At 53.3% G+C, this 26,814-nt stretch overlaps 4 protein-coding genes and 1 non-coding gene across 6 annotated transcripts; 1 reads left to right on the plus strand and 4 right to left on the minus strand.

The window, feature by feature from the left end:
* Nucleotides 1-579: 579 nt before the first annotated feature.
* On the minus strand, nt 580-4,019 carry LOC134433182 (E3 ubiquitin-protein ligase TRIM39-like). The gene is made up of 7 exons (XM_063182058.1): nt 3,980-4,019; nt 2,881-3,027; nt 2,522-2,568; nt 2,096-2,203; nt 1,916-1,938; nt 1,334-1,449; nt 580-1,100 (listed from the first exon to the last, which is right to left on the minus strand). Exons 1-7 carry the CDS (start codon nt 4,017-4,019, stop codon nt 580-582), a joined length of 1,002 nt encoding a protein of 333 aa, XP_063038128.1.
* LOC134433192 (E3 ubiquitin-protein ligase TRIM11-like) lies at nt 3,579-11,208 on the minus strand. 2 transcript variants are annotated; one of them, XM_063182069.1, is made up of 8 exons: nt 11,077-11,208; nt 9,767-10,449; nt 9,133-9,225; nt 8,257-8,487; nt 7,502-7,524; nt 6,693-6,808; nt 6,041-6,070; nt 3,579-5,255 (listed from the first exon to the last, which is right to left on the minus strand). In XM_063182069.1, exons 2-8 carry the CDS (start codon nt 10,403-10,405, stop codon nt 4,660-4,662), a joined length of 1,728 nt encoding a protein of 575 aa, XP_063038139.1. In that variant the 5' UTR covers nt 10,406-10,449; nt 11,077-11,208; the 3' UTR covers nt 3,579-4,659. The 2 variants fall into 2 exon arrangements, with proteins under 2 accessions (XP_063038139.1, XP_063038140.1); XM_063182070.1 differs by lacking the exon at nt 6,041-6,070.
* On the minus strand, nt 10,737-10,809 carry TRNAV-CAC (transfer RNA valine (anticodon CAC)). The gene has a single exon. It is a non-coding gene; the product is annotated as a tRNA-Val (tRNA).
* A 234-nt stretch (nt 11,209-11,442) lies between the features above and the next one.
* On the plus strand, nt 11,443-18,390 carry TRIM41 (tripartite motif containing 41). Its single transcript, XM_063182073.1, has 6 exons — nt 11,443-12,937; nt 13,193-13,288; nt 14,020-14,250; nt 15,058-15,080; nt 15,235-15,362; nt 16,265-18,390. The coding sequence occupies exons 1-6, from the start codon at nt 12,023-12,025 to the stop codon at nt 16,813-16,815; spliced, it is 1,944 nt and encodes a 647-aa protein (XP_063038143.1). The 5' UTR covers nt 11,443-12,022; the 3' UTR covers nt 16,816-18,390.
* A 480-nt stretch (nt 18,391-18,870) lies between these two features.
* Nucleotides 18,871-22,926, minus strand: RACK1 (receptor for activated C kinase 1). Its single transcript, XM_063182074.1, is given in 10 exon segments — nt 18,871-19,035; nt 19,468-19,508; nt 19,511-19,577; nt 19,894-20,034; nt 20,441-20,511; nt 20,663-20,714; nt 20,811-20,906; nt 21,089-21,236; nt 22,384-22,555; nt 22,732-22,926. Coding segments are annotated over 10 exon segments (1,002 nt in total). The 5' UTR covers nt 22,841-22,926; the 3' UTR covers nt 18,871-18,930.
* Between the last annotated feature and the right edge of the window lie 3,888 nt (nt 22,927-26,814).

Raw genomic sequence — 26,814 nt, forward strand, 5'->3', positions numbered from 1 at the left:
CACAGGGACCTTTTTCAGAAAGAAAAGACCAACTCCACCATTACATAAAAAAATGTAACTTTAGAGTCCTTGGTTTGGAGGTGGGATTGTCTACAGCCAGACAGGCAAGACTTGGAAAAATTGGCCTTTCCATTCCAATTTCTCCCATTTTCCCCTTCTTCCAAATTACTCTGACCCACAGTCCCTTCTGAAGAATCTCCACAGATTCTTCCTTGTTTAGTGCCTAATTTTCCCCTAAAATTAACCCTAATCTTAAACCTAACCCTAACGTTAACATAACCTTAACCCTAAACCGAGCCTTAACCCTACTCCTAACGCCAGCCTAACCCTAAACCTAACCTAACCCTGATACTAACTGTAACCCTAACCAAAACCTAACCCTATAGCTAAGCTAAAGCCTACCCATAACCCACATCCAAACCCAAATCCAAACCCTAACCCTAACCTAACCCTAATCTTAACTCTAACCCTAATCTTTAACATTAACCCTAACCCGAAACTAACCCCAACACTAACTGTAACCCTAACCCAAACCCAAACCCACACGATTCTCTGTGAAAATCGTGGGGACATTTCCCCTCAGGGCCACACGCGCAGCCGTGACCGGGCCCCCACCACCCAGAGCCAGGGCCGGAGCCGCTCCCCGCCGAAGGCCGCCCGGGAGAAGACGAAGAGCAGCGCCCCGTCCTCGGCGTCCAGGAAGGCCACGGAGCCGCCGTGGCAGTCCAGGTGCACGCTGACCCTGCGCGGCAGCCACCGCGGCGCCACCGGGGTCACCCTGCGCGCCGTCAGCGCCCGCAGCTGCGCGCCCCACTTCTCCAGGGCCCAGATGCCGCCCTGCGGGCCCAGGCTCAGCCGCCCCTTCCTGGGCACCGAGTCCCGCGCCACGCCCACGGCCCAGTCGCCGCCGTCGCCCACGTCCACGTGCCAGCAGTGGCGCCCGGACACGAAGCCCTGGCGGCCCAGCACGAAGGGCCAGTGGTCGAAGCGCTCAGGGCAGTCCGGGAGCTGGCGGGGCGAGGAGCCGCGCCAAACGCTCTTCCCGTCCTCGGAGAGAACCAGCTCGGGGTGTGCCGTGTCGGGGTCCAGGGTCACGCTGGCTGTGGGACAGAGCTGGGTCAGTGTTGGACTGTTAATTGGCATGTTAATTGGATGTTAATTTGTAATTTTGTAAGGGTTTTCCTCCCCCTGCCCTTAGACCAAATGCTCTTCCCGTCCTCAGAACCGGCTCGAGGTGCGCCGTGTCGGGGTCCAGGGTGGGAGAAGGGCAGCTCAGCTCCTCCAGCTCTCCCAAAATACGATTTAAATCTGTTTTTGTTCCCCCCCTGGGTACCTTGGAGCTTCCTCAGGGTTTCCTTCAGGGCGCTGCTCCTCCACGAGAAGTGACAAACTCGCTCTTCCAGCCCCGGAGCCGTGTCCAGGGGCAGCTGGAAAGTCACTTTCCCACACCTGGAATTAGAAATAAATTAAAACAAAACCGACAAAACCCCCCCCGACACTTCTCAGGAGCCGCCAGCAATGAGGGCTGGTGCTGCTGGGATCTTGGGATTTAATTTCCCCCCTTTCCCTTGGGAATCCAGGAGATCAAAGGCCAAATTTCCCTGTTGGATTCATTTCCTTTTCTAAACCTAAATTTTCTTTTTTTCTAAACCTAAAATTTACTAAACCTAAATTATTTCTAAACCTAATTTTTTTCTAATTTTTTTTCTAAATTTTTTTATGAGGAAGGAAGAAATTTTTGGGGGGAATTTTGGGCCAGAGCGAAGAGCCAAGCATTTTAAATTATTTTGAGGTTTTTGAGACCAAATCCCAGTGGATCAGCACATCCCAAAAGGAGCCGAGTTCTGAGTTCTCTCCTCCGTTCCTCCGGGGAAAACTCGTGGAAAAGATTTTCCAGGGAGAAGAAACCACAAACCTGCTGATGGAGCTCTTCACATCCTGGGGGAAGAGAGAAACGAGAGGCAGCTCAGCCTGAGATTCCTCAAAATCACAGAAAATGGAATTATTTGGGAATTCCGGGAACCGCCAGCCCTCCCAGGGGGGTTTAATTCCCTTTTTCCCCAGATTTTCCCTCAGAACGGGAGAATTCCCTCACCTGCTTCTGGTTCTTCTCCTCCTGCCCCTGTTCTGGGGTTTCCTGGTGGGAAATCTCCGGGGTTTTTTTCGCCTGCCTCTTCTCCAGCTCATTTTTCAGATCTTGCAGCTGCGGGAGCAAGAGGAGCTCAGTTTGGGCAGAATTTGACAGAATTTGGGCAGCAGGGCTTTTAAATTGCAAAAATAAGGAAAAACGGGGTGGGAAATACCACCAGGAACTCATGGAAAGGAATTTCCCATGGGGAAAAAAACCTGGAGTCAAACCCCGATTCAAATCCCTGTAGATCCCTGCCCAAATTCTGTCAAATTCTGCCCAAATCGGGACAAATTCTGCCCAAATCCGTGCTAACATCGTTTTTCCTCCAAAGCAGCATTCCCAAGCCCGGATTCTCCCCAGATGTCCCCAGGGTCAGCAGGTGACACCTACCAGGTCCTCCAGGGCCGCTCTCCTTCCTCGGAGTCTTCCTCGCCCGGCTCACGAGGCCGAATCCTGGCTGGAATTCCCTCCCTGAGGATCCGGACCCAGCCGAGTTTGGTCCTCCCCGGTTCTCCCTCCCTGTCCCGGGTGGATCCGTGCCACGCCTCGGGTGCCCCTCCGGCTCTCCCGGCTTTTCCTCATCAGAATTCCAGGTTTTCATCCCTTGAGCTGCTCCGCCCCGCTCCTTCTGCACCCAAATCATCCCCAAAACCCGTGGAGAAACAGGATCCAGGTGGGCGAGGAGCTCCTGAGGCTTGGTGGGACCAGAAATGGGGCAAATACGAGGGAAAAAGGGGAAAGTCCCCGACCCATCCCGTGCCGGTTTTTCCGGGCCCAGCGTCGCTCCCGGTTCCTCTTCTCGGTTCCGGAATTAATTTTGGGGCCGTTTCGGTGCTGCCGCTTCCTCTTTTGGGTTTCCTCGGAAGAAAATCGCGTGTTTTTGAGGAAATTGATGTCTGTGAAAGCAGCAGAAATCGCCAGAATTCATGTCCTGGGTCTGCAACCTGAGGCACCGCCTGCCCTGGGGCTGGTCCCACCTCGTCCCTCCACAGCCTTTTTTGGTGATAAATAAAGTAAAAATTGGGTTTGCTTGAATAAATAAAGTGAAAATTGGGCGTGAGTGGATAAATTGGGTTTGCGTGGATAAATAAAGTGAAAATTGGGTGTGAGCGGCTGGGGAGGAGGAAGCTCAGCGAGGTTTCCTCATCCCACGTGGATTTTTCTGATTTATCACCCAGAGACTCAAAAATCCAGAGGAAATCCCGGGCGGGGAGGCATCCCTTCAGCTGAGAAAAATAAAACACAGAAAACCACAAAACATCCTTTTATTTGAGAAGAATAAAATTACAAATGCTAGGAATGTGGAAACCGCCCCCAAAGTGAGGGGTGAAGGCTCAGGATGCCCCCTGGACAAAAAACATTTCGGTCTTGGGGTCTCTGCTGCTCAGAATGACCCCGAAATAAGTCAGAAAATCTCTTTTCTCAGTCAAGAAGGAGCCAGAACTCCTCATTTCTCATTCTCAAGGTTGTTTATTTTATTCATTTTTATTTATTTTATCAATAAAATTATTTCTCCTGTCCAGCCAAGGTCCTCTCAGCAGGACAGACAGAGGCACTCTGCGGTGTTATCTTTTTATACAAAAAACTACAATATTTACACACACACTATTTAAAACTACAATATTTAAATTAACTACAATATTAAAATTTAAAAAAAAAAAGCTACAATATTAAAATTAAATAAAAATTAAATACGCAGTGAGCTTCTTCTCTAAACCAGTCCAAAAGTGCCAACATCACAGCAGAAGATGCAGGCCAAGAAGAAAGGCTGGACACGCCCAGATCCCTCCACCTTGCCCCATTCTAAAAACCCCAAACATCTATTTTTTCACCCTGTGATAAATTCACTATCGTTCCACTTAAACTTTCGTGGCTTGTAATTCTTCATATCAAGATTGGTAATTGTTTTTCCCAATCAAAGGCACGGGGGTCTTGGGCTCTGTGCCAGGGTCTCTGAGCCCCCTGGGAATGAGCTCGAGTCCTGCAGGGCAGCCAGAGGAATTTCCTGGGTTCCGAAACTTCAGGAAGGGAGAAAACCAGGGAGGATCCATCCCACCAAGGACACAACAAGGTAAAAACCACACACGCCAAACCGGGCTCCTCGTGGAGCCATCTCAGACCTCCCGATGGACTCAGAGGGTTGGAATCACCTGGAACTCATCCCCTCATCCCTCAGGAGCAGATCCTCATGGAGAGCCCGAATCCCACCCAGTCCAGGACTCAGAGGGGCGGCATCACTTGGGATTCATCTCCTCAACCCCCTCAGGAGCAGATCCTCATCGAGAACCCAAATCCCACCCCGTCCAGGACTCAGAGGGGTGGAATCACCTGGACCTCATCCCCTCATCCCTCAGGAGCAGATCCTCACGGAGAACCCAAATCCCACCCAGTCCAGGCCTCAGAGGGTTGGAATCACCTGGAACTCTTCCCCTCATCCCTCAGGAGCAGATCCTCACGGAGAACCCGAATCCCACCCAGTCCAGGACTCAGAGGGGAAGCATCACTTGGGATTCATCTCCTCAACCCCCTCAGGAGCAGATCCTCATGGAGAACCCGAATCCCACCCAGTCCAGGGGGGACACGGCCCTGCCGGCCACGGCGCGGTCCTGGCAGCGCTCGCCCCGCGTCACCTCCATCAGCCGCGCTCCCAGGCCCATCTTGAACCAGGGCCGGAGCCGCTCTCCGTCGAAGGCGGCGCGGGTGTACTCGAGGATGGGCACGTCGTCGCCGGCGCTGAAGAACGCCACGCGGCGCCCCTCGTAGTCCAGCGCCACGCGGAGCCGGCGCGGCGGCGGGTGCAGGCGCAGCTTGGCGCGCGGCGACGTCAGCGAGTGGAAGGCCTCCAGCGCCCAAACGCCCTCCTTGGGGGTCAGGCTGAGGGGGCCCCTGCGGCGGGAGGATTCCCGCATCACCCCCAGGGCCCACACCCCGCCCCGGCCCACCTCCACCTCCCAGAAGTGCCGGCCCGAGGTGAAGCCGCCCCGGGCCAGCACGCAGGGCTCGAAGTCGAAGCGCTCGGGGTGGTCGGGGGCGTCGCGGGGCCGGAGCTGCCCCCGCGCCTCCCGGGCGTCGGCCGACAGGTGCAGGTGAGGGTGGGCGGTGTCAGGGTCCAGGGTGAGCGAGGCTGCGGGGACACAGAGGGGTGGGGGTCAGCATTCTGGAAAATGCCATTCGAAAAAAGGGGGAAAACCCTGGAAAAATCCCCTGAAAAATGTCCTTCTGAAAAAGGGGGGAAATCCCCTGAAAAAATGCCCTAAAAAAAACCCTGACAGTGCCCTTCTGAAAAAGGGGGAAAATCCCCTGAAAAATGCCCTGAAAAAGGGGGAAAACTCCCTGGAAAAACTCATTCTGAAAAAGGGAAAAATCCCCTGAAAAGGGGGGAAAATGCCCTGAAAAATGCCCTTCTGAAAAAAGGGGAAAATTGTCTGGAAAATGCCTTGAAAATAGGAGAAAATCCCGTGAAAAATCCTCTGAAAAGGGGAAAAAATCCCCCGGAAAATGCCATTCTGAAAAAGGGGGAAATCCCCTGAAAATTGCCTTCAGAAAAAGGGGAAAATCCCCTGAAAAATGCCCTGAAAAAGGGGGGAAATTCGCTGAAAAACGCCCATCTAAAAAGGGGGGAAATCACCGGAAAAATCCCCTGAAAAGGGGGAAAATCCCCTGAAAAATGCCTTTCTGAAAAAGGGGAAAATCCCCTGAAAAATGCCCTTCTGGAAAAGGGGAAAAATCCCCAGAATCCAAACCCGCTCACGTTCCACAGTGTGGAATTCCCGGGCAGGAAAAGGGAGGAAAATTCTCTTTTTTGGATATTTTGGGGCTTGCACACAGTCAGGGTGTCACCCTTGGTGTCCCCTCCCACGGGAACCTCTCCCTCAGACCCAAATCCAGAATTTCCTGCCCCAAACTCACCCGGCTCCTGCAGCAGGAACATGAGGCTGTCTGGGGAGAGAGAATTCAGGGACTGGGGTCAAAAATCACCTTTATCCCTGGGATAAACCCCTGGCCCAGGATTTGGGGATTTATCTCCTCTCTCTCCTTTCCCTGGCTTTTCCAATCTGTGGGATTCGATTTTCCCACCAGCCACCCCAAAATCTGATTTTTGGGTGAGATCTGTGCTGTTTTTTCCCTCCTCTCCACTTCCCAGCAGGTTTTGGACCACGAAAAACCTCAGGTGAAAAGTTCCTGGATATCCCAAAAAAACCCCAAAAATCATTTCTGTCGGGGATCCCACAAAGTTACACAATTTCTGCCAGGTATCTCACAAAACAACCCCATTTCTGTTAGGAATCCCACAAAATAATCCCATTTTTGCCAGGAATCTCACAAAATAAGCCCATTTCTGTCAGGTATCCCACAAGATAATCCCATTTTTGCCGGAAATCTCACAAAATAACCCCATTTGTGGGGAATCCCACAAAATAACTCAATTTATCCCAGGTATCCCACAAAATAACCCCATTTGTCCCACAAAATAACCCCATTTCTGACAGATACCCCCCAAAATGACCCCGTTTCTCCCAGATTTTGCCCCATTCCTCCCGGATTTCCCACCCTGTCCCACCTTGGCATCTCCTCAAGGTGCCCCTCACCAGGACGTTCCTCTGGGCGAAATCCTCCAGGCTCCTCTCCAGCTCGGGGGAGATCTCGGCCGGCGGCTGGAACCTCATCGTCTCACAGCTGCCAAAAACGGGGCCAGAAAATGGGCAAAAAAGGGGGAAAATGGGCCAAAAAGGGGCCAAAAAAAGGGGCAAAAATGGGGGGAAAAAGGGGCAAAAATGGGGCAAAAAAGGGGCAAAATCCCCCAATCAAATGGTTCATTTTATTCTCATTAACTATTCTCCCAGGAACAATAAAATATTAAATAAAATATTAGATAAAATATTAGATAAAATATTAGATAAAATATTAAATAAAATATTAAATAAAATATTAAGTAAAATATTTTCCCTGCCCTTCCTGGGCAGTTTCCTTCCCCCCAGACCCAAATTTCCGAGCCCGGAGCAGCTCAGTGGGAATTTGGGTGGGAATTTGGGTGGGAATTTGAGGGATTTTGGGTGGGAATTTGAGGGAATTTGAGTGGGAATTTGAGTGGGAACTTGAGGGAATTTCAGTGGGAATTTGGGTGGGAATTTGAGGGATTTTGGGTGGGAATTTGAGGGAATTTGGGTGGGAATTTGGGTGGGAATTTGAGTGGGAATTTGGGTGGGAATTTGGGTGGGAATTTGAGGGAATTTTGGTGGGAATTTGGGTGGGAATGTGAGTGGGAATTTGGGTGGCAATTTGAGTGGGAATTTGGGTGGGAATTTGGGTGGGATTTTGGGTGGGAATTTGAGGGAATTTCACCCAGAGGTGCAGAAGGAGCAGCCTCACCTGTCCAGGAGCTGCTGGATGTCCTGAAGGTGGGAGGAGAGAGGAGATGGTTAAACAGGAGGAACCCGTGGTCCTACAAATCCCGGGATCAAACAACTCCGGCCTGGTTTGGGTTGGAGGGTTTTTGGGATTTTTTTTTTAACTTTTGGTGGGTTTTTGGAGATTTTTTTTTTTTGGTGATTTTTCAGTGAATTTTGGTGATTTTTTTTCCAGTGATTTTTGGGGCTTTTTTGGTGGGGTTTTTGGAGGGAGGAGGTTTGGGGGGGTTTTGGGGATTTTTTTTTTTGGGAATTCTTGTGGAATTTTGGGGGGGATTTTTTGGGTAGATTTCGGGGTGGGGTTTTTTTTGGAAATTCTTGTGGATTTTTTTGTGGGGATTTTTTGGGTATATTTTGGGGGATTTATTTGGGGGGTTTATTTGGGTAGATTTTGGGGAATTTATTTAGGGATTTGGGGGGATTTATTTGGGTAGATTTTGGGGGTTTTTTTGAGGGGGATTTTGGGGGGATTTATTTAGGGATTTGGAGGGATTTTTTGGGTAGATTTTGGGGGTTCATTTGGGGATTTTGGGGGCTTTTAGGGGACCCATCCTAATCCACACCAAACTACTTCCTAGAGGTGTCCCAGCTCTGTCCCACCTGGCAATGACACCAGGAGAGGTCCTGAGGGGATGATTTTGGTGCTGAATTTTTAATTTTGAATTTTATCTATTCCTCTTTCTCCCTCCCAATCCCAGCCCTCCCGGGGGCTCCCACCTGCAGGAATCGGCTCGGGGGCTGCTGGAATTTCCCCTCCATCTCCCAGATGAGCGTGTCCAGCTGGGACAACTCCTCCGAGACCTTTCCCACCGCCTGCTCCCGGCCCCGGGCCATGGCCGCCTCCAGGTCCCCGAGCTGCGCCAGCAGGAGGCGCTGCTGCTCCTCCAGGGAGCGCCGCAACTCCCGGAACTCCCGCGCCAGGTGCTGCCCCTCGCCCCGCGCCCTGTCCTGGGTGAAAAACGCGGATTTTAGGGTTGGCTTTCCGGGTATTGAAATGAAGGTTGTGGTGATGTTCTTCGCGTTGGGCTCAGCGTGGGAATGCTCATCACGCTGGGGTCACCGCTCGCCCCGCGTCCTGTTCTGGGTGAAAAATCATGGATTTTATGGTTGGCTTTTCGGGTATTAAAATGAATGTTGTGGTGATGTTCCTTTTGGGAAGTCTGAACCTCTCAGGTACCTCAGAAATGGGGAAAAAGAGAGGGAAATTGGGATAAAAAGGAAGCTGTGTCCTCCAAAAATTTGAGAGATCCCAGAGGAATGCCCCATGGCCTCTCCCTTAATTTGAATAAAGCCAAAAAAAAGGAAAAAGGACTTTTCTGTCTCCTTTTTGGGCACAAACCTCTGCTGTTTGGGGGTTAATTTTCCTGACACCTTTTTGGGCACAAACCTCTGATGTTTGTGGATTTTCCTGGCACCTCCCTCCCCTCCCTCCCTCGTTATCTCCCCGGCACAGCCCCGGCTGAACCCCAACTGATAAACCCAATGCTCCATGAGCCAAATTCGGGAGGTTTGGCCTCAAAACAGCGCTGGGGCGGAGGGAGGGACCCAAACCCCAAACCGGGGGATCCAACCTGGCCCCCAAGCTGTTCTCACCAGGTGCAGACTCCTCCAAGCTCCGGATTTTCGGCTTTCCAGGAATTTTTCTCGCTCCTCCTTCAAAGCCTGGAGGCAGCTCTGGATCTGCTCCTGCAGGGAAATAAAAATTGAACTCAGAGGGGCTGAGAAAATTCTGTTTTCCCACCAAAATTTCCTCTATCCCTCGTCTGAGATGGGAGAAGCTGATCATCATTAAATAATAGTAATAGTAATAGTAATAGTAATAGTAATAAAAATAATTTTTTTTTTTTTTTTTTTTTTTTTTTTTTTTTAATAAGAAGGAGCAAGGAGCTGAGCCGGAGCCAGCCTCGCGTCCAGGGAGCCGATAAGAGAGATTTCCCCATCCTGGCTGTCCCCATCCCGAGTGTCCCCATCCCCTGGCTGTCCCCTGAGTGTTCCCAGGGCTCTCATCCAGCATTCCTGGTGTCCCCATCCCAAGAATGTCCTCATCCCCTGAGTGTCCCCATTCCCAGAGTGGCACTGTCAGGGCTGTCCCTGTCCCCAGAGTGTCCCCAGGGCTCTCACCCGGTACTCCCGGTGTCCCCATTGTCCAGCTGTCCCCATCCTGGCTGTCCCCATCCCGAGTGTCCCCATGCCCTGGCTGTCCCCTGAGTGTCCCCAGGGCTCTCACCCGGTACTCCCGCGCTGCCTCCTCAACGGGCACCACCCGGTCCTGCTCCCGCTGCTGCTCCCGGTCCTGCTCCCGGTGCTGCTCCCGGTGCTCCCGGTCCTGTTCCCGCTGCTGTCCCCACTCCTGTTCCCGGTCCTGTCCCCGCTGCTGCTCCCCGTGCCGTTCCCGGTCCTGCTCCCACTGCTGTCCCCATTGCCGTTCCCGGTGCCGTTCCCGATCCTGCTCCCGGTGCCGCTCCCGGGCGCACTCGGCGCACAGCAGCGCCCGCTCCTCGCGGCAGAAGAGCCGCAGCGGCTCCCGGTGCCGCCCGCACACGGAGCCGTCCCCCGGTGTCCCCGGTGTCCCCGGCGGCGGCGGCGGCGCGGGGAGCAGCGCCGGGAGCAGCTCCCGGGCGATGCCCGCGATGTGCCCGAGCTCCCGGCTCGGCCTCAGGCTGCTCCCGCCGCCCGGCGCCGCGTCCCGGCACTGCGGGCAGCAGAGCGGCCCCGCCGCCGCCCCGGGGCCCGGCCCGCAGCGCTCCACGCAGCCCCGGCAGAAGTTGTGGCCGCAGCGCAGGGAGACGGGGTCGCGGAACAGCTCCAGGCACACCGGGCACGAGGCGGCGGCGCGGAGCTGCTCGGCGGGGCTGGGGAGCGCCATGGGGCCGGGAGGCGGAGGAGGGTGAGCTTCCTCCCTCTGGGAACCTGGATATTGGGGAGGAAGAACAGGAGGATGTGAGGGATGATGGATATTGGGGATGAAGAGGAGGAGGAGGAGGAGGGCGTGAGGGATGGTGGATTTTTGAGGATGATGAAGGAAAGTTTGGCTGGAGAAGGCTGGAAGGGAAAAAGAGCTGAGATTCAAAATTACGCAAAGAAAACTGAGCGGAGCGAAAAGCTCAGATGAGCTGAAAGTGCTGGAATGAGGGGGAAATAAGGGGAAAAGGGGGGAAAAGGGAGAAAAAAAAAAGAGACGGGAAGGAAAAGGGAAGTGTTTCTGCCCGGTTTCGAACCGGGGACCTTTCGCGTGTGAGGCGAACGTGATAACCACTACACTACAGAAACACTGAGCGTCGGGCGCCGCGCCGGCAGGGAAAACCGCGGCGGAAATGGGGAATTTTGGGCAAAATGGGAAAAATACCCGAGAGGGACCGGGATCCTGACCGGGACAGGAACCGGAACCGGGACTGGAACCGGGACAGGGAAAAGCGCGGGGAAATGGGGGATTTTGGGTAAAAAAGGAAAAAATACCTGAGCGAGACCGGGACAGGGACCGGGACAGGGAAAACCATGGGGAAAAGAGGGGATTTTGGGTAAAAAGGGTAAAAATACCTGAGCGGGACCGGGACAGGAACCGGGACCAGAACCGGAACCGAGACCGGGACAAGAACCGGGACCAGAACCGGGACCGAGGGATTCGGAGCGCCCCGGGCTGCGCTGGGGGCGGGGAAAGCCGCCAATGCCCTGCCCCGGCCCCGCCCTCAAGCCCGCCCCACCAAGATGGCGCCGCCCACAGTCATCCAAGACCAACGAGTTGCGTGGCTAGCCAAGCCCTGGTGGAAGCGGTGAAGCCTACACTTCCGCCGTTGCTCGGCAACCAGAATCACTCCCGGTTCCGTTAGGCGGAAGAGGCGGGGTCCCAAACAGAAGACGGAAGTTCTGCGGCCTTTCCCGTGTGTGGCGGAGCCGCCGCCAGGCGAGCGCGGCCGCGGGGAACCGGAGCGGGACCAGGACCCGGAAAAGAACTGGAACCGGGGCCAGGGAGCTTGGAGCGCCTCGGGTTGAGCCGGGCGCGGGAAAAGCCGGTAGGGGCCCATTTCCGGTTCCACTTCCAGTCCTCCCAGACCAACGAGTCGCGTGGGTACACAAACGCCGGCAACAGGAGCCACTTCCTGTCATATTGGGCGGAACAGGCGTGGCCTAAGCCGGAAGGCGGAAGTTCTGCGGCCTTTCCCGTCTGTGGCGGAGCCGCCGCCGGGCGAGCGCGGCCCGGGAGGAACCGGAGGGAACCGAAAGGAACCGGGAGGAACCGAGCGGGCACCGAGCAGGACCCGGGCGACACCCAGCGAGCACCGAGCGGCTCCTCCAGAATCCTGAGAGCGCGGGGGGACCGCGGCGGCGAGGCCCGGTGAGGAGGCCCGGTGAGGCCTAACGGGTCCCGGTGAGGCCTAGCGGGGCCCGGTGAGACCTAGAGGGGCCCGGCCCGGGCCGGGGGGGCTGAGCCGGGCGGAGGAGGAGGAAGAGGAGAGGAGGAGGAGGAGGAAGGCGCCCCCCGGGCATGGCGGCGCCGCTGGCGCTGGGCGGCCCCGGTTCCCTGCGGCCGGACCCGGTGGAGACGCTGCAGGAGGAGGCGATCTGCGCCATCTGCCTCGATTACTTCGCCGACCCGGTGTCCATCGGCTGCGGGCACAACTTCTGCCGCGGCTGCATCTCCCGCCTCTGGGCCCGCGGCGGCGGCGGCGGAACCGAGCCCGGCCCGGAGCGCTCCGAGCTCGAGGAGGAGGAGGAGGAGGAAGAAGAGGAGGAAGAGCTGGAGGAAGACGAGCTGGATGTAGAGCACGAGGAGGAGGAGGAGGAGGACGGCGTGGAGGAGGAGGAGGAGGAGGACGACATGTGGGAGGACGAGGAGGAGGAGGATGAGGAGGAGGAAGGCGAGCTGTGGGGAGAGCCCGCCGAGGACGAGGAGGAGGAGGATGAGGAGGAAGGTGGCGCCGCCTGGGCCGAGGGCGCGGAGGGCAGCGGGCTCTACTTGGGCTACGACGAGGACGCCATGGAGGAGGACGTGGAGGAGGAGGAGGAGGCCGAGGATGAGGAGGAGGAGGACGAGGAGGAGGAGGACGAGGACGCCGAGGAAGGCCCCGCCGCCTTCACGTGCCCGCAGTGCCGCAAGTCGTTCTCGCAGCGCAGCTTCCGGCCCAACCTGCAGCTGGCCAACATGGTGCACATCATCCGCCAGCTGCACCCGGGCCCCGGCGGCACCGGCGCCGCCCCGGGCCCCGCCCCGGGCCCCGGCGCCGCCCCCGAGCCCGGCCCCGCGCCCGGCGGGCCCCCCGAGCTCTGCCCCAAGCACCGCGAGCCCCTCAAGCTCTTCTGCGAGCAGGACCTGGCGCCCATCTGCGTGGTGTGCCGCGAGGCGCGGGGGCACAAGCAGCACAGCGTGCTGCCCCTCGACGAGGCGCTCCAGGAGTGCAAGGTGGGAAATGTGAGATTCAGTGGGGATTTGGGTCTGTTTTTGGGGTTTGTTTGGGGTTTTGGGGGGTTTGAGGCACGAGGGCTACAGGGGCAGCACTGGCTGGAGCGGTTCAGTGACTGGCGATTGAGGGGGATTTGAGGTTTGGGGGTTTTTTTGGCGTTTTTCTGGGTTTCGGGGGATTTGGGTGGTTTTGTGTGGTTTTCCGGGGTTTTTGGGGGTCAGAGCCCCCGGCCTGAGCCCCCTCCCCTCCCTCAGACCAAGCTCCAGAGCCACCTGGAGCCCCTGCGCCGGCAGCTGGACGCGGTGCTGAAGCAGAAATCCAGCGAGGAGGAGAAAATCTCCCTGCTCAGGGTAAGCTCTGCACCAATTCATCCCTTCTCGGCCCAAAAACAGAGTCCCAGGACACTCAAATCTCATTTTCTGCACGAATTCATTCCTTTTCAGCCCAAAACACAGCACCAGGGCACTAAAATCCCATTTTCTGCACGAATTTATCCCTTTCCAGCCCAAAAAACAGAACCAGAGCACTTAAATACCATTTTCTGCACCAATTTATCCCTTTCCAGCCCAAAAAACAGCGCCAGAGCACTAAAATCCCATTTTCTGCACCATTTTATCCCCTGAACTCCTATTCTCAATTCTTCATTTCTCTCCATTAAGGGAAATCATTGTTGAAGGATTGGAAATTTGGGGTTAAAAGGGTGTAAATCGTTGAAGGAGTGGAAATTTGGTATTAAAAGGCTGGAAATCCTTGCTCCAGCGCAGAAAGTTGGCGTTAAAGGGCTGGAAATTTGGGGTGAAAAGGCAGGAAATGCTCAAATCCCAACTTTGGGGTTAAAGGAGTGGAAATTTGGGGTTAAAGCCCTGGAAATCTGTGCTCCAACCCCAACTTTGGTGTTAAAGGAGTGCAAATTTGGGGTTAAAGGAGTGGAAATCATTGCTCCAACCCAGAAATTTGGTGTCCAAGGGCTGGAAATCATCACTCCAACACAGAGATTTGGGGTTAAAGCCCTGGAAATCGTTGCTCCAACCCATAAATTCTCTACTAAAACCCCGCAAACCCTTTCCCCGCCCCATTTCAGGAGCAGATGCAGGCGGAGATGCAGGAGCTGGAGGCCGATTTCGAGGAGCTGCAGCGGTTCCTGGCCGGGGAGCAGCTGCTGCTGCTGCGGCAGCTGCAGGAGCGGCACCAGGCGCTGCAGGCGCGGCAGCAGCGCAACCTGGGCGCGCTGGAGGAGCGCGGGGCGGCCCTGCAGCGCCTCATCAGCGAGGCCGAGGCCGCGGGCAGGCAGGACGGGCTGCAGCTGCTCAAGGTGGGCTGAACTGGGATAAACTGGGGTAAAATGGGGTAAACTGGGATAAAATGGGGTAAACTGGGATAAACTAGGATTGTGATGGGAGCAGCGCAACCTGGGCGCGCTGGAGGAGCGGGGAGCAGCCCTGCAGCGCCTCATCAGCGAGGCCGAGGCTGCGGGCAGGCAGGACGGGCTGCAGCTGCTCAAGGTGGGCTGAACTGGGATAAACTGGGATAAACTGGGACTGGTGGAACTGGGATTGAGGGGTGACAGTGCTGGAGGAGCAGGGAGCGGCCCTGCAGCGCCTGATCGCCGAGGCCGAGGCTGCGGGGAGGCAATTTTGGGTCAGAATGGGGCAAAATCCACCTTGGAATTGGGTTTGAGTTAAAATAGGGCAAAATCCTCCCATTTGGAACTGGTTTTGGGTTAGAATGGGGCAAAATCCACCATGGAATTGGGTTTGGGTTAAAATTGGGCAAAATCAGCCCATTTGGAACTGGTTTTGAGTTAGAATGGGGCAAAATCCACCTTGGAATTGGGTTTGGGTTAAAATTGGGCAAAATCTGCCCATTTGGGGACAGTTTTGGGTTAAAGTGGGGCAACATCCCCAGTTTGGGTTAAAATGGGGCAAAATCCACCCCTATGGAGCCAATTTTGGGTTAAAATGGGGCAGGATCCACCTTGAAACCGGTTTTGGGTTAAAATGGGGCAAAATCCACCCCTTTGGAGCCAGTTTTGGGTTAAAAGGAAATCCCACGGGACCAACCCAAATCCTCAATAAAATTCTCACTTTTTCTTTTCCCTTGTGTGTTTGGCACCTCCCAGGACATCAAAGGCACCTTCATCAGGTGAGTCCCCGTTCCCAGCAGGGATTTTGGGGCTGGTTTGGGAAATTTGGGGGATTTTGGGGCCAATTTGGGATTTTTGGGGCAGCAGGAAGGCCGGGAGGGCACCTTGGAGCAGCTGAATCCCAATTTCTGCCGTTTTTCCCCCATTTTCCAGGTGTGAGAACATCAAATTCCAGGAGCCCGAGATGATCCCGGTGGATGTGGGGAGGAAGTTCAGGAATTGTTTCCTGCAGGATGTGGTGATGAGGAAGATGGAAAAGGTCTTCAGCAAAGTGCCCCAAGGTGGGGAGGGGAAAATTTGGGGTTAAAAGGGTGAAAACTGGGAGTTTAAATGGGTTCGAATTCAGGGTTGGAGAGGGGAAAATCTGACGTTTAAAGGGGTGGAAATTTGTGGTTAAAAGAGTGAAAATTGGGGGGTTTGAAGGGGTTGGAGTTGGGAAAATCTGTTGTTTAAAGGAGTGAAAATTCTGGGGTGAAAAGGGTGGAAATTGGGGATTGGAGGGATTGGAAACTGAGGATTGAAGGGATTGGAAATTTGGGGTAAAAGGGCTGGAAATCATTGCTCCAACACTAACTTTGGGGTTGAAGGAGTGGAAATTTACACTGGGTTTTCTCTGGGGTTGACGAGGTGAGAATTGGGATAAAGAATCAGGAAACTGGGGGTTGAAGGAGTGAAAATTTGGGATTAAAGGGCTGGAAATGCTCCAAGTTTGGGGTTGAAGGAGCGGAAATTTAGGGTTAAAGAGATGGAAATATGGGGTTGAAGAGGTGAGAATTGGGATTAAAAGTTAGGAAATTGGGGGTTGAAGGAGTGGAAATTTGGTGAAAATACAGGAAACTGAGGGTTGAAGGAGTGGAAATTTGGTGAAATTAAAAGGGTGAAAATTTGGAAGTCGAAGGATTGCAAATTTGGTTTTCTCTGGGGTTGAAGAGGAGAGAATTGGGATTAAAAGTCAGGAAACTGGGGGTGGAAGGAGTGGAAATTTGGGGTTAAAGGGGTGGGAGTACGGGGTCAAAGAGGTGAGAATTGGGATTAAGAATCAGGAAACTGGGAGTTGAAGGAGCGGAAATTCGGTGTTAAAGGGGTGGAAATTTGGAAGTGGAGGGAGCGGAAATTCAGCGTTCAGGGGCTGCAAACGCTGCCCCAGACCCCCGAACCCCCCTAACCCTGCGCCCACCCGCAGCCGACGTGACCCTGGACCCCTCGACGGCGCACCCGCGGCTCAGCCTGTCCCCGGACCGGCGCAGCGTCCGTCTGTCCGAGCGGCGCGCGGAGCCCGCGGACGGGGCGCGCCCGCCACGCCCGGACACGCCCGGCGGCGACCTGTGCGTGCTGGGCTCGCCCGGCTTCACCGCTGGCCGCCACTACTGGGAGGTGGAGGTGGGCGGGCGCCGGGGCTGGGCCGTGGGCGCCGCCCGCGAGAGCGCCCGCGCGCGGCCCCAGGGCGCCCACGGCGGCCCCGCGCCGCCGCCGCCCCGGCGCGAGATCTGGGCCCTGGGCACCTCGGGCAAGAAGTACCAGGCGCTGACGGCCACGGAGCAGACGGCGCTGGCGCCCGCCGAGCAGCCGCGCCGATTCGGGGTCTACCTGGACTACGAGCGGGGCCAGCTGTGCTTCTACAACGCCGAGAGCATGAGCCACATCCACACCTTCCACATCTGCTGCTGCCGCCAGCGCGTCTTCCCCTTCTTCCGCGTGCTGGCCCGCGGCACGCGCATCAAGATCTGCACCTGATGGCGGGCGTGAAACCCGGGGAGGGGCGGACTCGGTGCAGGTGTTTGGGTCCTGAGCTTCTCCTTCTTCTTCCTCGTCTTCATCCTCCTCCTCCTCCTCCGTGTGCTGGCCCGCGGCACGCGCACCAAGATCTGCACCTGACGGGGGCCGAAATGGGGTGGCGGACTCGGGGTGGTGTTTGGGTCCTGAGGGTCTTGATCTTCTTCTTCTCCTTTCTCTTCTTCCTCCTCATCTTCATCATCCGGCACCGGCCCCACAGAGCTGGGTCAGCTCAAGGTGGGGAAGCGCCTTGGAATTGGGTTTTGGGTTGAAATGGGGAGGATCCGCTACTTTTAACTGGTTTTGGGTTGAAATGGGGCAAGATCCAGCTTGGAATTTGGTTTGGGTTAAAATGGGGAGGATGCGCCACTCTAGAACTGTTTTTGGGTAAAAATGGGGCAGAATCCATCTTGGAATTTGTTTTGGGTTGAATGGGGCAAGATCTGCCACTTCAGACCTTGTTTTGGGTAAGAATGGGGCAGAATGCATCTTGGAATTTGGTTTGGGTTAACAATGGGACGATGCGCCACTTCGGAACTGGTTTTGGGTTGAAATGGGGCAGGATCTGCCACTTTGGAGCCGGTTTTGGGTTTAAATGGGGCAGGACCCACCTTGAAGTTTGGTTTGGGTTGAATGGGGCAAGATCTGCCATTTTAGAACTGGTTTTGGGCTCGCCCTTTGGAGCCGGTTTTGGGTTAAATGGGGCAGGATCCTCCCATCTGGAGCCAGTTTTGGGTTAAGATTGGGCAGAATCCGCCCTTTTGGAGCCATTCTTGGGTTAAAACCGGGCAGGATCTGCCTTTGGAGCTGGTTTTGGGTTAAAATGGAACAGGATCTGCTCCTCTGGAGCTGGTTTTGGGTTAAAATTGAGCAGAATCCGCCCCTTTGGAGCCATTTTTGGGTTAAAATCGAGCAGAATCTGCCCTTTCAGTGGTGATTTTGGTTCAGAACCGTTCTGGATCCAGTCCCAGTTCTGGTCCCAGTTCAGTTCCCGGCACTGGGAGCTGCCCCCCCTCCCTCCCCTCCCCCAGTTCAATTTTGGGCCCTTCCCGGAATTTTTCCAAGTTTTGGGACCAAATCCTGTCAGATTTGAACCTCCCTCCTTTCCCAAAATCCGCATTTTTCGGTGCCTGGATTTTTGGGATCCAGCCTGTTCTCCCCCTGCTGTTTGCTCCTCCCTTTCCTTGCCATTTTTTGGGGAAAATCCCGGTTTTTTGGTTTTCCTCTCCCCTCTGGCACTTTACGGGGTTCCCAGCCCGCAGCTCTGGAGCTCCCCGGCTTGGGAATAATTTATTTTATTTTTATTTTTTTCTCCCTTTTTTTGTTATTTCCATCTGGATCCTTTCCCACCCGGGAGCTCCTCCCCCTGCCCCTCCCCTCCCTGACGTTTTTCCCTGAATTTTGGTGGATTTGGGAAATTTCCTTGTTGGCGTTTCAGAGCTCGTTCGGGATATTTTTGGCTAAAAAAATGAGATTAAACGGAGATTTTAGTTTTATGACTTGTCAATAATAAAGAAGTTGTATCGAAGGCTGTTATTTACTTTTAAAAGTTAATTTAATATCTAGCAATTATTTATTTTTAAAAATATTTAGCAGTTATTTACTTTTAAAAATTATTATCTAGCAGTTATTTACTTCTAAAAACTAATATTTAGTAGTTATTTACTATTAAAATTTAATACTTAGCAGTTATTTACTATTAAAAATAATACTTAGCAGTTAATCACTTTTAAAGATTAATACCTAGCAGTTATTCACTATTAGAAATTAATTTAATATCTAGCATTCTTTAATTTAATTTGGGAGTTTTTAAAATTAATTTAGGTTCCTCATGCCTTACACAGACCAATTTTGGGGTACTTTTAATTAATTTGGATTTTTTATTAATTTGAGCGTTTTAAGAATTAATTTAACGAGGAACAGCCCCAAATCCCACCCCAGTGACGTCACCACCGCTTTCCCCCTTTCTGAGGTTTTTGCCCCAAAATCCCATCAGGAACACGTAGCGACTCCAGCTCCAAAAATCGCCATTTATTGACATTTTTGGGTTAAAAAGGCAGGATTGGCCTCAGCCATTCATTGACGTTTTTGGGGTGAAAAGCGGCCGGATCGGGGCTCAGCGGTGCCGATGGTCACCTGCCACACCCGCACCAGGTTGTCGGTGTAGCCGGCGAAGAGAGTCTGGGGACAAGGACAGGGGTCAGGGGTCATGTAAGGGTCACTCAGGGTCATCCCGGGGTCACCCTGGGGTCACTCCTGGCCTCAGCCCCACCCAGGTCCCCAGGTGAGGGTCCCCAGGTAAAGGTTCCCCCTGCCCAGGTGTTGGGACCCCATTTGAGTGTCCTGTGCCCAGGTGAATGTCCTACCCTGCCCAGGTGAGGGTGCCCAGGTGAGGATGGCCCTGCCCAGGTGAGGGTGCCCATGTATGTGGCCCAGGTGAGTGCTCCCTCCCCAGGTGATGATCCTTGCCCAGGTGAGGGTGCCCAGGTGAGTGCCCCCTCCCCAGGTGAGTGGCCCCTGCCCAGGTGAATGGCCCCTGCCCAGGTGAGTGCTCCCTCCCCAGGTGATGATCCTTGCCCAGGTGAGTGCCCCCTGCCCAGGTGTCCCCCTCACCTGCCCGTCTGCCGACCAGGCCAGCGAGGTGCACTGGGGCGCTCCGCTTTGCTGCTGGTGCTGATCACCTCCTGCTTCAGCTCGTCCACGATGATCTTCCCCTCCAGGTCCTGCGGGTGACAACAGGTGAGCAATCACCTGGATCCCACCTGGATCCTGCCCTGCTCCCACCTGATCCCCCAGCCCAGGCAGCTCAGAAACAGCCTCTGGGTTTCCCCACGGAGCGGTCGGAGGCAATTCAGTGTTTCATCACGGCACGGGGGAACGCCAACCCCGTTATCCCGACCCCGTTATCCTGACCCCGTTATCCAACCCCGTTATCCTGACCCCGTTACCCCCCAATCCCGCTGTCCTGTTCCCAATCCTGTCACCCCAATGCCATCCCCGTTACCCCAATCCCGTTGCCCAGTTTCCCCGTTTCTGTACCCAAATCTTGATGCTGGGCCCCGTGGCGGCGCACAGCCAGTATCGGTTGGGGCTGAAGCACAGCGCGTTGATCACGTCCCCCCCGTCCAGCGTGTACAGGTGCTTGCCCTCGTTCAGGTCCCACAGCATGGCCTGCCCGTCCTGGGGACACCAACAGGGACAGTGGGGACATCACTGGGGACATCAGCAGGGACAGTGGGGACAGTGGGGACATCACTGGGGACATCACTGGACACCAACAGGGGACAGTGGGGACACAGGGACACCCCCATTGGACACAGGTACAGCTGCTTGCCCTCCTTCAGGTCCCACAGCATGGCCTGCCCGTCCTGGGGACACTGGGGACATCATTGGGGACACTCCCAGGTGTGTCCCATCCCTACCTTGCCCCCGGAAGCACACAGCGACCCGTCAGGTGACACGGTGACCGTGTTCAGGTACCCCGTGTGTATCCCTGCCTGTCCCCAGGTGTGTCCCAGGTGTGTCCCCATGCCCCAGGTGTGTCCCAGGTGTGTCCCAGGTGTGTCCCAGTGTGTCCCATCCTTACCTTGCCCCCGGAAGCACACAGCGACCCGTCAGGTGACACGGTGACCGTGTTCAGGTACCCCGTGTGTATCCCTGCCTGTCCCCAGGTGTGTCCCAGGTGTGTCCCATGCCCCAGGTGTGTCCCAGGTGTGTCCCAGGTGTGTCCCCAGGTGTGTCCCATCCTTACCTTGCCCCGGAAGCACACAGTGACCCGTCAGGTGACACGGTGACCGTGTTCAGGTACCCCGTGTGCCCGATGTGTTCGTCTTCAGCTTGCAGTTGGCCAGGTTCCACACCTGGGGGGGGACAGGTGAGGTCAGGGGGGACAATCCCAGGGCTCCCAGGTGGCCCAGGTGTGCCCAGTTCCGGGGTCTCACCTGCCGGGGTCTCACCTTGACCAGCTTGTCCCAGCCGCAGGAGACGATGATGGGGTTGCTGCTGTTGGGGGAGAAGCGAACGCACGAAACCCACTCGGAGTGGCTCTCGTCCTGTGGACAGGTGAGACAGGTGAGGGACAGGTGTGACAGGTGAGGTACACCCACTCGGAGTGGCCCTCATCCTGTGGGACAGGTGGAACAGGTGAGGATGCCCCATAAATGACCCCAAATCCCCCAAAACTGACCCCAACTGGCCCAAAATCCCCGGAATTGACCCCAAACCCTGGTCCCACCTGCACGGTGTACTTGCAGACGCCCAGCGTGTTCCAGAGCTTGATGGTTTTGTCCCGCGAGCCCGACACGATCTGCCGGTTGTCGGAGGAGAAGGCCACGCTCAGCACGTCCTTGGTGTGCCCCACAAACCGGCGCGTGGTGGTGCCCCTGAGGGGAAATTTGGGGTGAAACAGCCGGAAATTGGGAAAAACGGCGATAAAAATAGGAAAAACAGCCGTAAAAATGGGGGAAATGGCCAGAAAAACAGGCAGGATGGGGACAGGGCCACGCTCAGCACGTCCTTGGTGTGCCCCACGAACCGGCGCGTGGTGGTGCCCCTGAGGGGAAATTTGGGGTGAAACAAGCCGGAAATTGGGAAAAACAGCCGTAAAAATGGGGAAATGGCCAGAAAAACAGGCAGGATGGGGACAGGGCCACGCTCAGCACGTCCTTGGTGTGCCCCACGAACCGGCGCGTGGTGGTGCCCCTGCGAGGGGAAAATTGGGGTGAAATATCCAAAAAATGGGAAAACGCCCACAAAAATGGGAAAACGGGCACTAAAATGGGAAAAACAGTCAGGAATTGGGGTGAAATAGCTGTAAAATGGGAAAAAAAACAGCCAGGAGCAGGAGCAGGGTCAGCAGGGTCAGACATCCAGAATTTCCCCAGGAACCAGGGGAAATATCCATAGCCTGGGAAAAACACCCAGGAATTGGGTGAAATATCCAGAAATTGGGAAAAACAGCCACAAAAATGCGAAAAGCAGCCAGAATTGGGTGAAATAGCCATAAAATGTTAAAGAACAGAAGGGAATTGGGGTAAATGTCCATAATCGGGGTGAAATATCCATAAACGGGGAAAAACACCAGGAATTGGGGTGAAATATCCATAAACGGGGAAAAACAGCCATAAAAATGGAGTGAGAAGAGGCGTGCAATGATTGACTCAGTGACAATTGGGATCACTGGGAATTGGACCGAAGCGGTTTCAGGGAAGATTTGGGACTTGAGGAGAGTTTGACCCCACAAATTCCGGCCCTTTTCCAGCTGCATCCCTCAATGGACACCCAAAAAAATCCCGAAAAAAATCCCCAAAAACTCCCTGAAATCCCCAAAAAAATCCCCAAAAACCCCCGCGGGGCTGCTGGCCCAGGTGTCTCCCATCATCATTGCAGGACTTGTCCTCAGACCCCCGGGGGGATCGGTGGGAACTCAGCTGTAATCATCGGGAGAGGGACGGCGAGCAGCCCTGACCCAAAACCCCCGGATTTCACCCCAAATTCACCCCCCAAAGCCCCTGAAATCCCCAAACTGACGTGGTGAGGTCCCAGAGGCGCAGGGTGCCATCCCAGGAGCCGGACAGGGCGAACTGCCCGTCGGAGGAGATGACCACGTCGCTGACGAAGTGCGAGTGCCCGCGCAGCGCCCGCTGCGGGATCCCGTAGTTGGTCTCGTCACGCGTCAGCTTCCACATGATGATGGTCTTGTCTGGGGAGGGGGCAATGGCGAGGGGGTCACACACCCCCTGGGGTCACCCCAGAGACCCTCAGGGACCCCCTGACCCTTCCTCATCCCACCCTGCCCCGTCCCGCGGGTTCCCCCGCCCCCGGCCGCCCTCTCCCCCCTCACGGCAGCCCCCAGACCCTTCCCGGACGGTCCCGCACCGCGCGAGGCCGACAGGATCATGTCCGGGAACTGCGGCGTGGTGGCGATCTGCGTCACCCAGCCGTTGTGGCCCTTCAGGGTGCCGCGCAGGGTCATCTGCTCCGTCATGGCGGCGGATGGCGGCGGCGGGCGGCGGCGGGAGCGGCGGGATCCGCGGGATGGCGGCGGATGCGCGGAGGCCTCGGCCCGGGCCCCTCCGTCCCCTCAGCCTGCGCGGGCGGGAAGAGGCGGTGGCGCTTCCGGAGGAACCGGAAGTGACGTGCAGCCGTACGGCGACATGGCGGTCGGCATGGAAAATATGGCGGCGCCCCCTGGGCGTTGTACGGAAAGGGGGGATTTGAGGGGAAACCTCCCAATGTCACCCCAAAAACATTCCCAGTGTCCCCCAAAAGGATCCCAGTGTCCCCCCAAAGGGTTCCAGTGTCCCCCAGAGGGTCCCAATGTCCCTCCAGTGTCCCCAGTTTCCCCCAGTGTCCTGGCCTGCCCCTGCCCTCACTGCAGGCCCAGACCCCCTTTAGGATCCCCATTTAGGATCCCAATTTAGGATCCCAAGTTAGGATCCCAATTTAGGATCCCCATTTACGATCCCAATTTAGGATCCCGTTAGGATCCAATTCCCTCCGTGCCCATTTCGGGATCCTCCTCCAGTCCAATTTGGGAACTGGGCCCAGTTCCAGCTCAGCTGTCGCGGCTCCTCCGAGGCTGCGGGCCCCAAAACCCCGGCCCAAAGCCTCAAAATTCCACCCCAAACCCTGCTCTGGGTGAGTGCTGACCCATATTTGGGGATGATTTGGGGATTTGGGGGAGGATTCCAAAAACGGGAATTCTGGAGGCACCTTGGGGACGGGGTGGGAACTCGATCCGGGCCCAGCCCCGCGGGGCCTTGGGGGCCTCCAGGAATCCCATTTGTGAAAAACGCTGATCGCTGGGTTTGGGATTTTAGAGGCTTAATAGTAATGAAATTGTCATTAAAATACTGGTACAAAACAATACAGTATAATGGTAATTTATGATCGAGTATATAGTAAATATATAACTGAGTATATAGTAAATATATAATTAAGTCAGTATATAATACTGTATAACGTAATGAAGTCTAATGTAATGAAATCTAATGTAATGAAATCTAATGTAATGAAATCTAATGTAACATAACGTAACGTAACGTAACGTAACGTAACATAATATAATATAATTAGTGTAATAACAATTTGGACAATTTGGATTAGGACAATATCAGACAATAAAAAACAAAGAGTTATGGACACTCCGGGTACCTTTTTCTGGGCAAAAATGAGCACTAAAATGGGCACAAAATGTTATGGGGAAATTGGGAAATCCTGAGGAAATTGGGAAATTCCTCCCTTGCCCTCCCTCCCCAGGGATTGAACATTCCCAAAATTCCCAGATTTCCCTGGAAAACCCATTCCTGACCCAATTCTGGCCTTTTTTTCCCCAGGCTGAGGGAGCCCGGAGCCGAGGCTGGCTGCGAGCAGCGACGGGATGGAGACGGGTGAGTGGAAACTGATTTTTTTTTGGGGTGCAAATGGATTTTTTTTGGGGTGGAAATGGATTTTTTGGGGTGAAAACAGATTTTTTTCTGGGGGTTGGAAATTGATTTTTTTGGGGGGGTGGAAATGGATTTTTTGGGGGGAAAATTGATATTTTTTTGGTGGAAATGAATTTTTTTGGGGTAGAAAAAAATAGCCCAGAATATTCAGATTTAATTAAGCTGGGCTTTAATTCCCCCAACCTGACCCAGTTTGTTCCTTTTTTTTCCTTTTCCAGGGGAAAATGAAGCTTTGGGTGAGAGATTTTCCTCTTTTCCCCCTGGAATGTTCCAGAACATTGTGTTCAATCAACCCCAATTAATTCCACCCTTATTTCCCATTTATTTCCCTTTCTTCCCACTTTTTTCCACTTTATTTTCTCAATTTTTCTCTTTTTTTTTTTCCCTTTATTTTCTCCCCTTTTTCCTCTTTATTTTCCCCTTTATTTTCCTACTTTCCCCCGTTATTTCCCCCTTTATTTTCCCCTTTCCCCATTTTTCTCCCTTTGTTTCTCCCCTTTTCCCCCTTTTATTTCCCCATTTTTCCCTTTTTTCCTCTTTATTTTCTCACATTTTCCCCTTTATTTTCCCTCTTTATTTCCCCCTTTCCCCCCCAATTGTTCCATTTTATTTTTTCTTATTTTCTCCCTTTTTTCCCCATTTTCTGATTTCCTTTTCCTCTCTCCCTTCCCAGAGGAGCGGGACAGGAGGATCAGTGAGTTCCTTTTCCTTTTTTCCATTAAAAAAAGAAATTCCAACGTTTTCCATCAATTTTGGGGTCCCCGGGAGGTTTTTGGGGCTGCTCCTGAAAAATTTGGGATTTTGGGGCCCTGGGGACAGATCCAGACCTAAAAAAACTCAAAATAATTTTAATTTTTTTTCTTTTTTATTTTTTTGCTTCCAGGCAAACTCACCTCGGACCTGGGTAAGGAATTCTGTGGATTAAAATGAGGGATTTGGCCTAAAAATGAAAGATTTGGCGTCAAAATTATCAGTTTCTCCCTAAAATGAACAGTTTGGGTCTTCAAATGGGAACTTTTGCCCCAAATTTGTGCTTAAAATGGGAATTTTCCCATTGAAATTAAAATCGAGGCCTCAGTCGTACAAATCACGGCTAAAAAAATTAAAATTAGAAAATTTTGTGCATTTTTAGGTGGTTTTAGGGCTAGGTTTTTCCTTAATAAACCCGATTTTTAGGATTGCAGGGGGGATGTTAAATAAAAATAAAAATAAAAATAAAAATAAAAATAAAAATAAAAATAAAAATAAAAATAAAAATTCCCTCAAACTGGAGGGAAGGAGGGTGGGAAGATTTGGGGATTTTTTTGGATTTTTTTGGGGATTTTTTCATATTTATTATATCCTGGGATTTGGGGTGAATTGAGCCTGTTTTTATTTTTATTTCCTGTTTTTTATTTTTCTTTCCTTTTTTTTAGGTGAATCCAGCGCCAAACTCAGTCAGTCCAAGGCCAAAATCCTCATTTCAAAGGAAATTTTGGGGGGAAAAATCCCAATTCCTGGGACCGCCTCGGAACCATCACAAAATGAAGGAATTTTCTCATAATTCTCCTTTTCCTGCTTTTTTCCCCTTTTTTCCTCTTCCTCCCAGAGGAACGCGACCGGAAGATCAGTGAGTGCCGTTCCCTGCTGCTTTTGGGCTAAAAAACTCAATTTTTGGGGCAAAACTTGATCCTGGCCTGGGGGAAATAGGAAATAAATCAAATTATCTCCCCCAGTTTTCCCCAATTTTCCCCAAATTTCACCTGAATTTCTCCCTGTATTTCCCAAAATTTTCCCCAAATTTCGCCCAAATTTCTGCATTTCCCACAGAGAAAAACCCCAAAAACCCCAAAATTTCCTTTTTTTCCTCCCAGCCAAGCTCGCCGCTGAGATCCGTGAGTTTTCTGAAATCTTTTCCTCCTCCCCCGATGGTTTTGGGCTCAAAGTGCCCAATTTTGGGTCAGTTCCTGCATTAATTCCCATTTTCCCTCATCCCACAGGAAGGCTCACAGCAATGCTGGGTATGGAGATTTAATTCACATTTTTGGGGGGTTCGTGGGTGTTTTGGTAATTATTAATTAGTGCTGTGGTTGAATAAAGTTAGAAATAAAATTATTTATTTTATTTATTTTTTTATTCTTATTTTTATTTCATTTATTTATTTTATTTATATTTTTATTTTATGTTTATTTCTATTTTATTTTTATTTTATATATTTTACTTCTTATTTTTAAATTTTTTTAATTTTGGCTTTGGGGGGGGGGGGGGGAGCAAAGCCCAAAAATGATGATTTTTCGTGCTTTAATGGTAATTTTTGGTGATTTTTGCTGATTTTTGGTGCTTTTCCCACAGCTGAGCGCGACTCCGGGCTCCGTAAGTGCCAAAATTCCCCAGAATTCCCCAAAATTCCCCAAAATTCCCCAAAATTCCCCAATTCCCCAGAATTTCCTCCCCTGCAGCTGCCCGGCCCCAATTCCTCCTCTTTTTTTTATAATTCATAAAATTCTATCAATTCATAAATTTAATCAATTTT

The sequence above is a fragment of the Melospiza melodia genome, unplaced genomic scaffold, assembly GCF_035770615.1.
Source record: "Melospiza melodia melodia isolate bMelMel2 unplaced genomic scaffold, bMelMel2.pri scaffold_148, whole genome shotgun sequence".
Taxonomy (NCBI): domain Eukaryota; kingdom Metazoa; phylum Chordata; class Aves; order Passeriformes; family Passerellidae; genus Melospiza; species Melospiza melodia.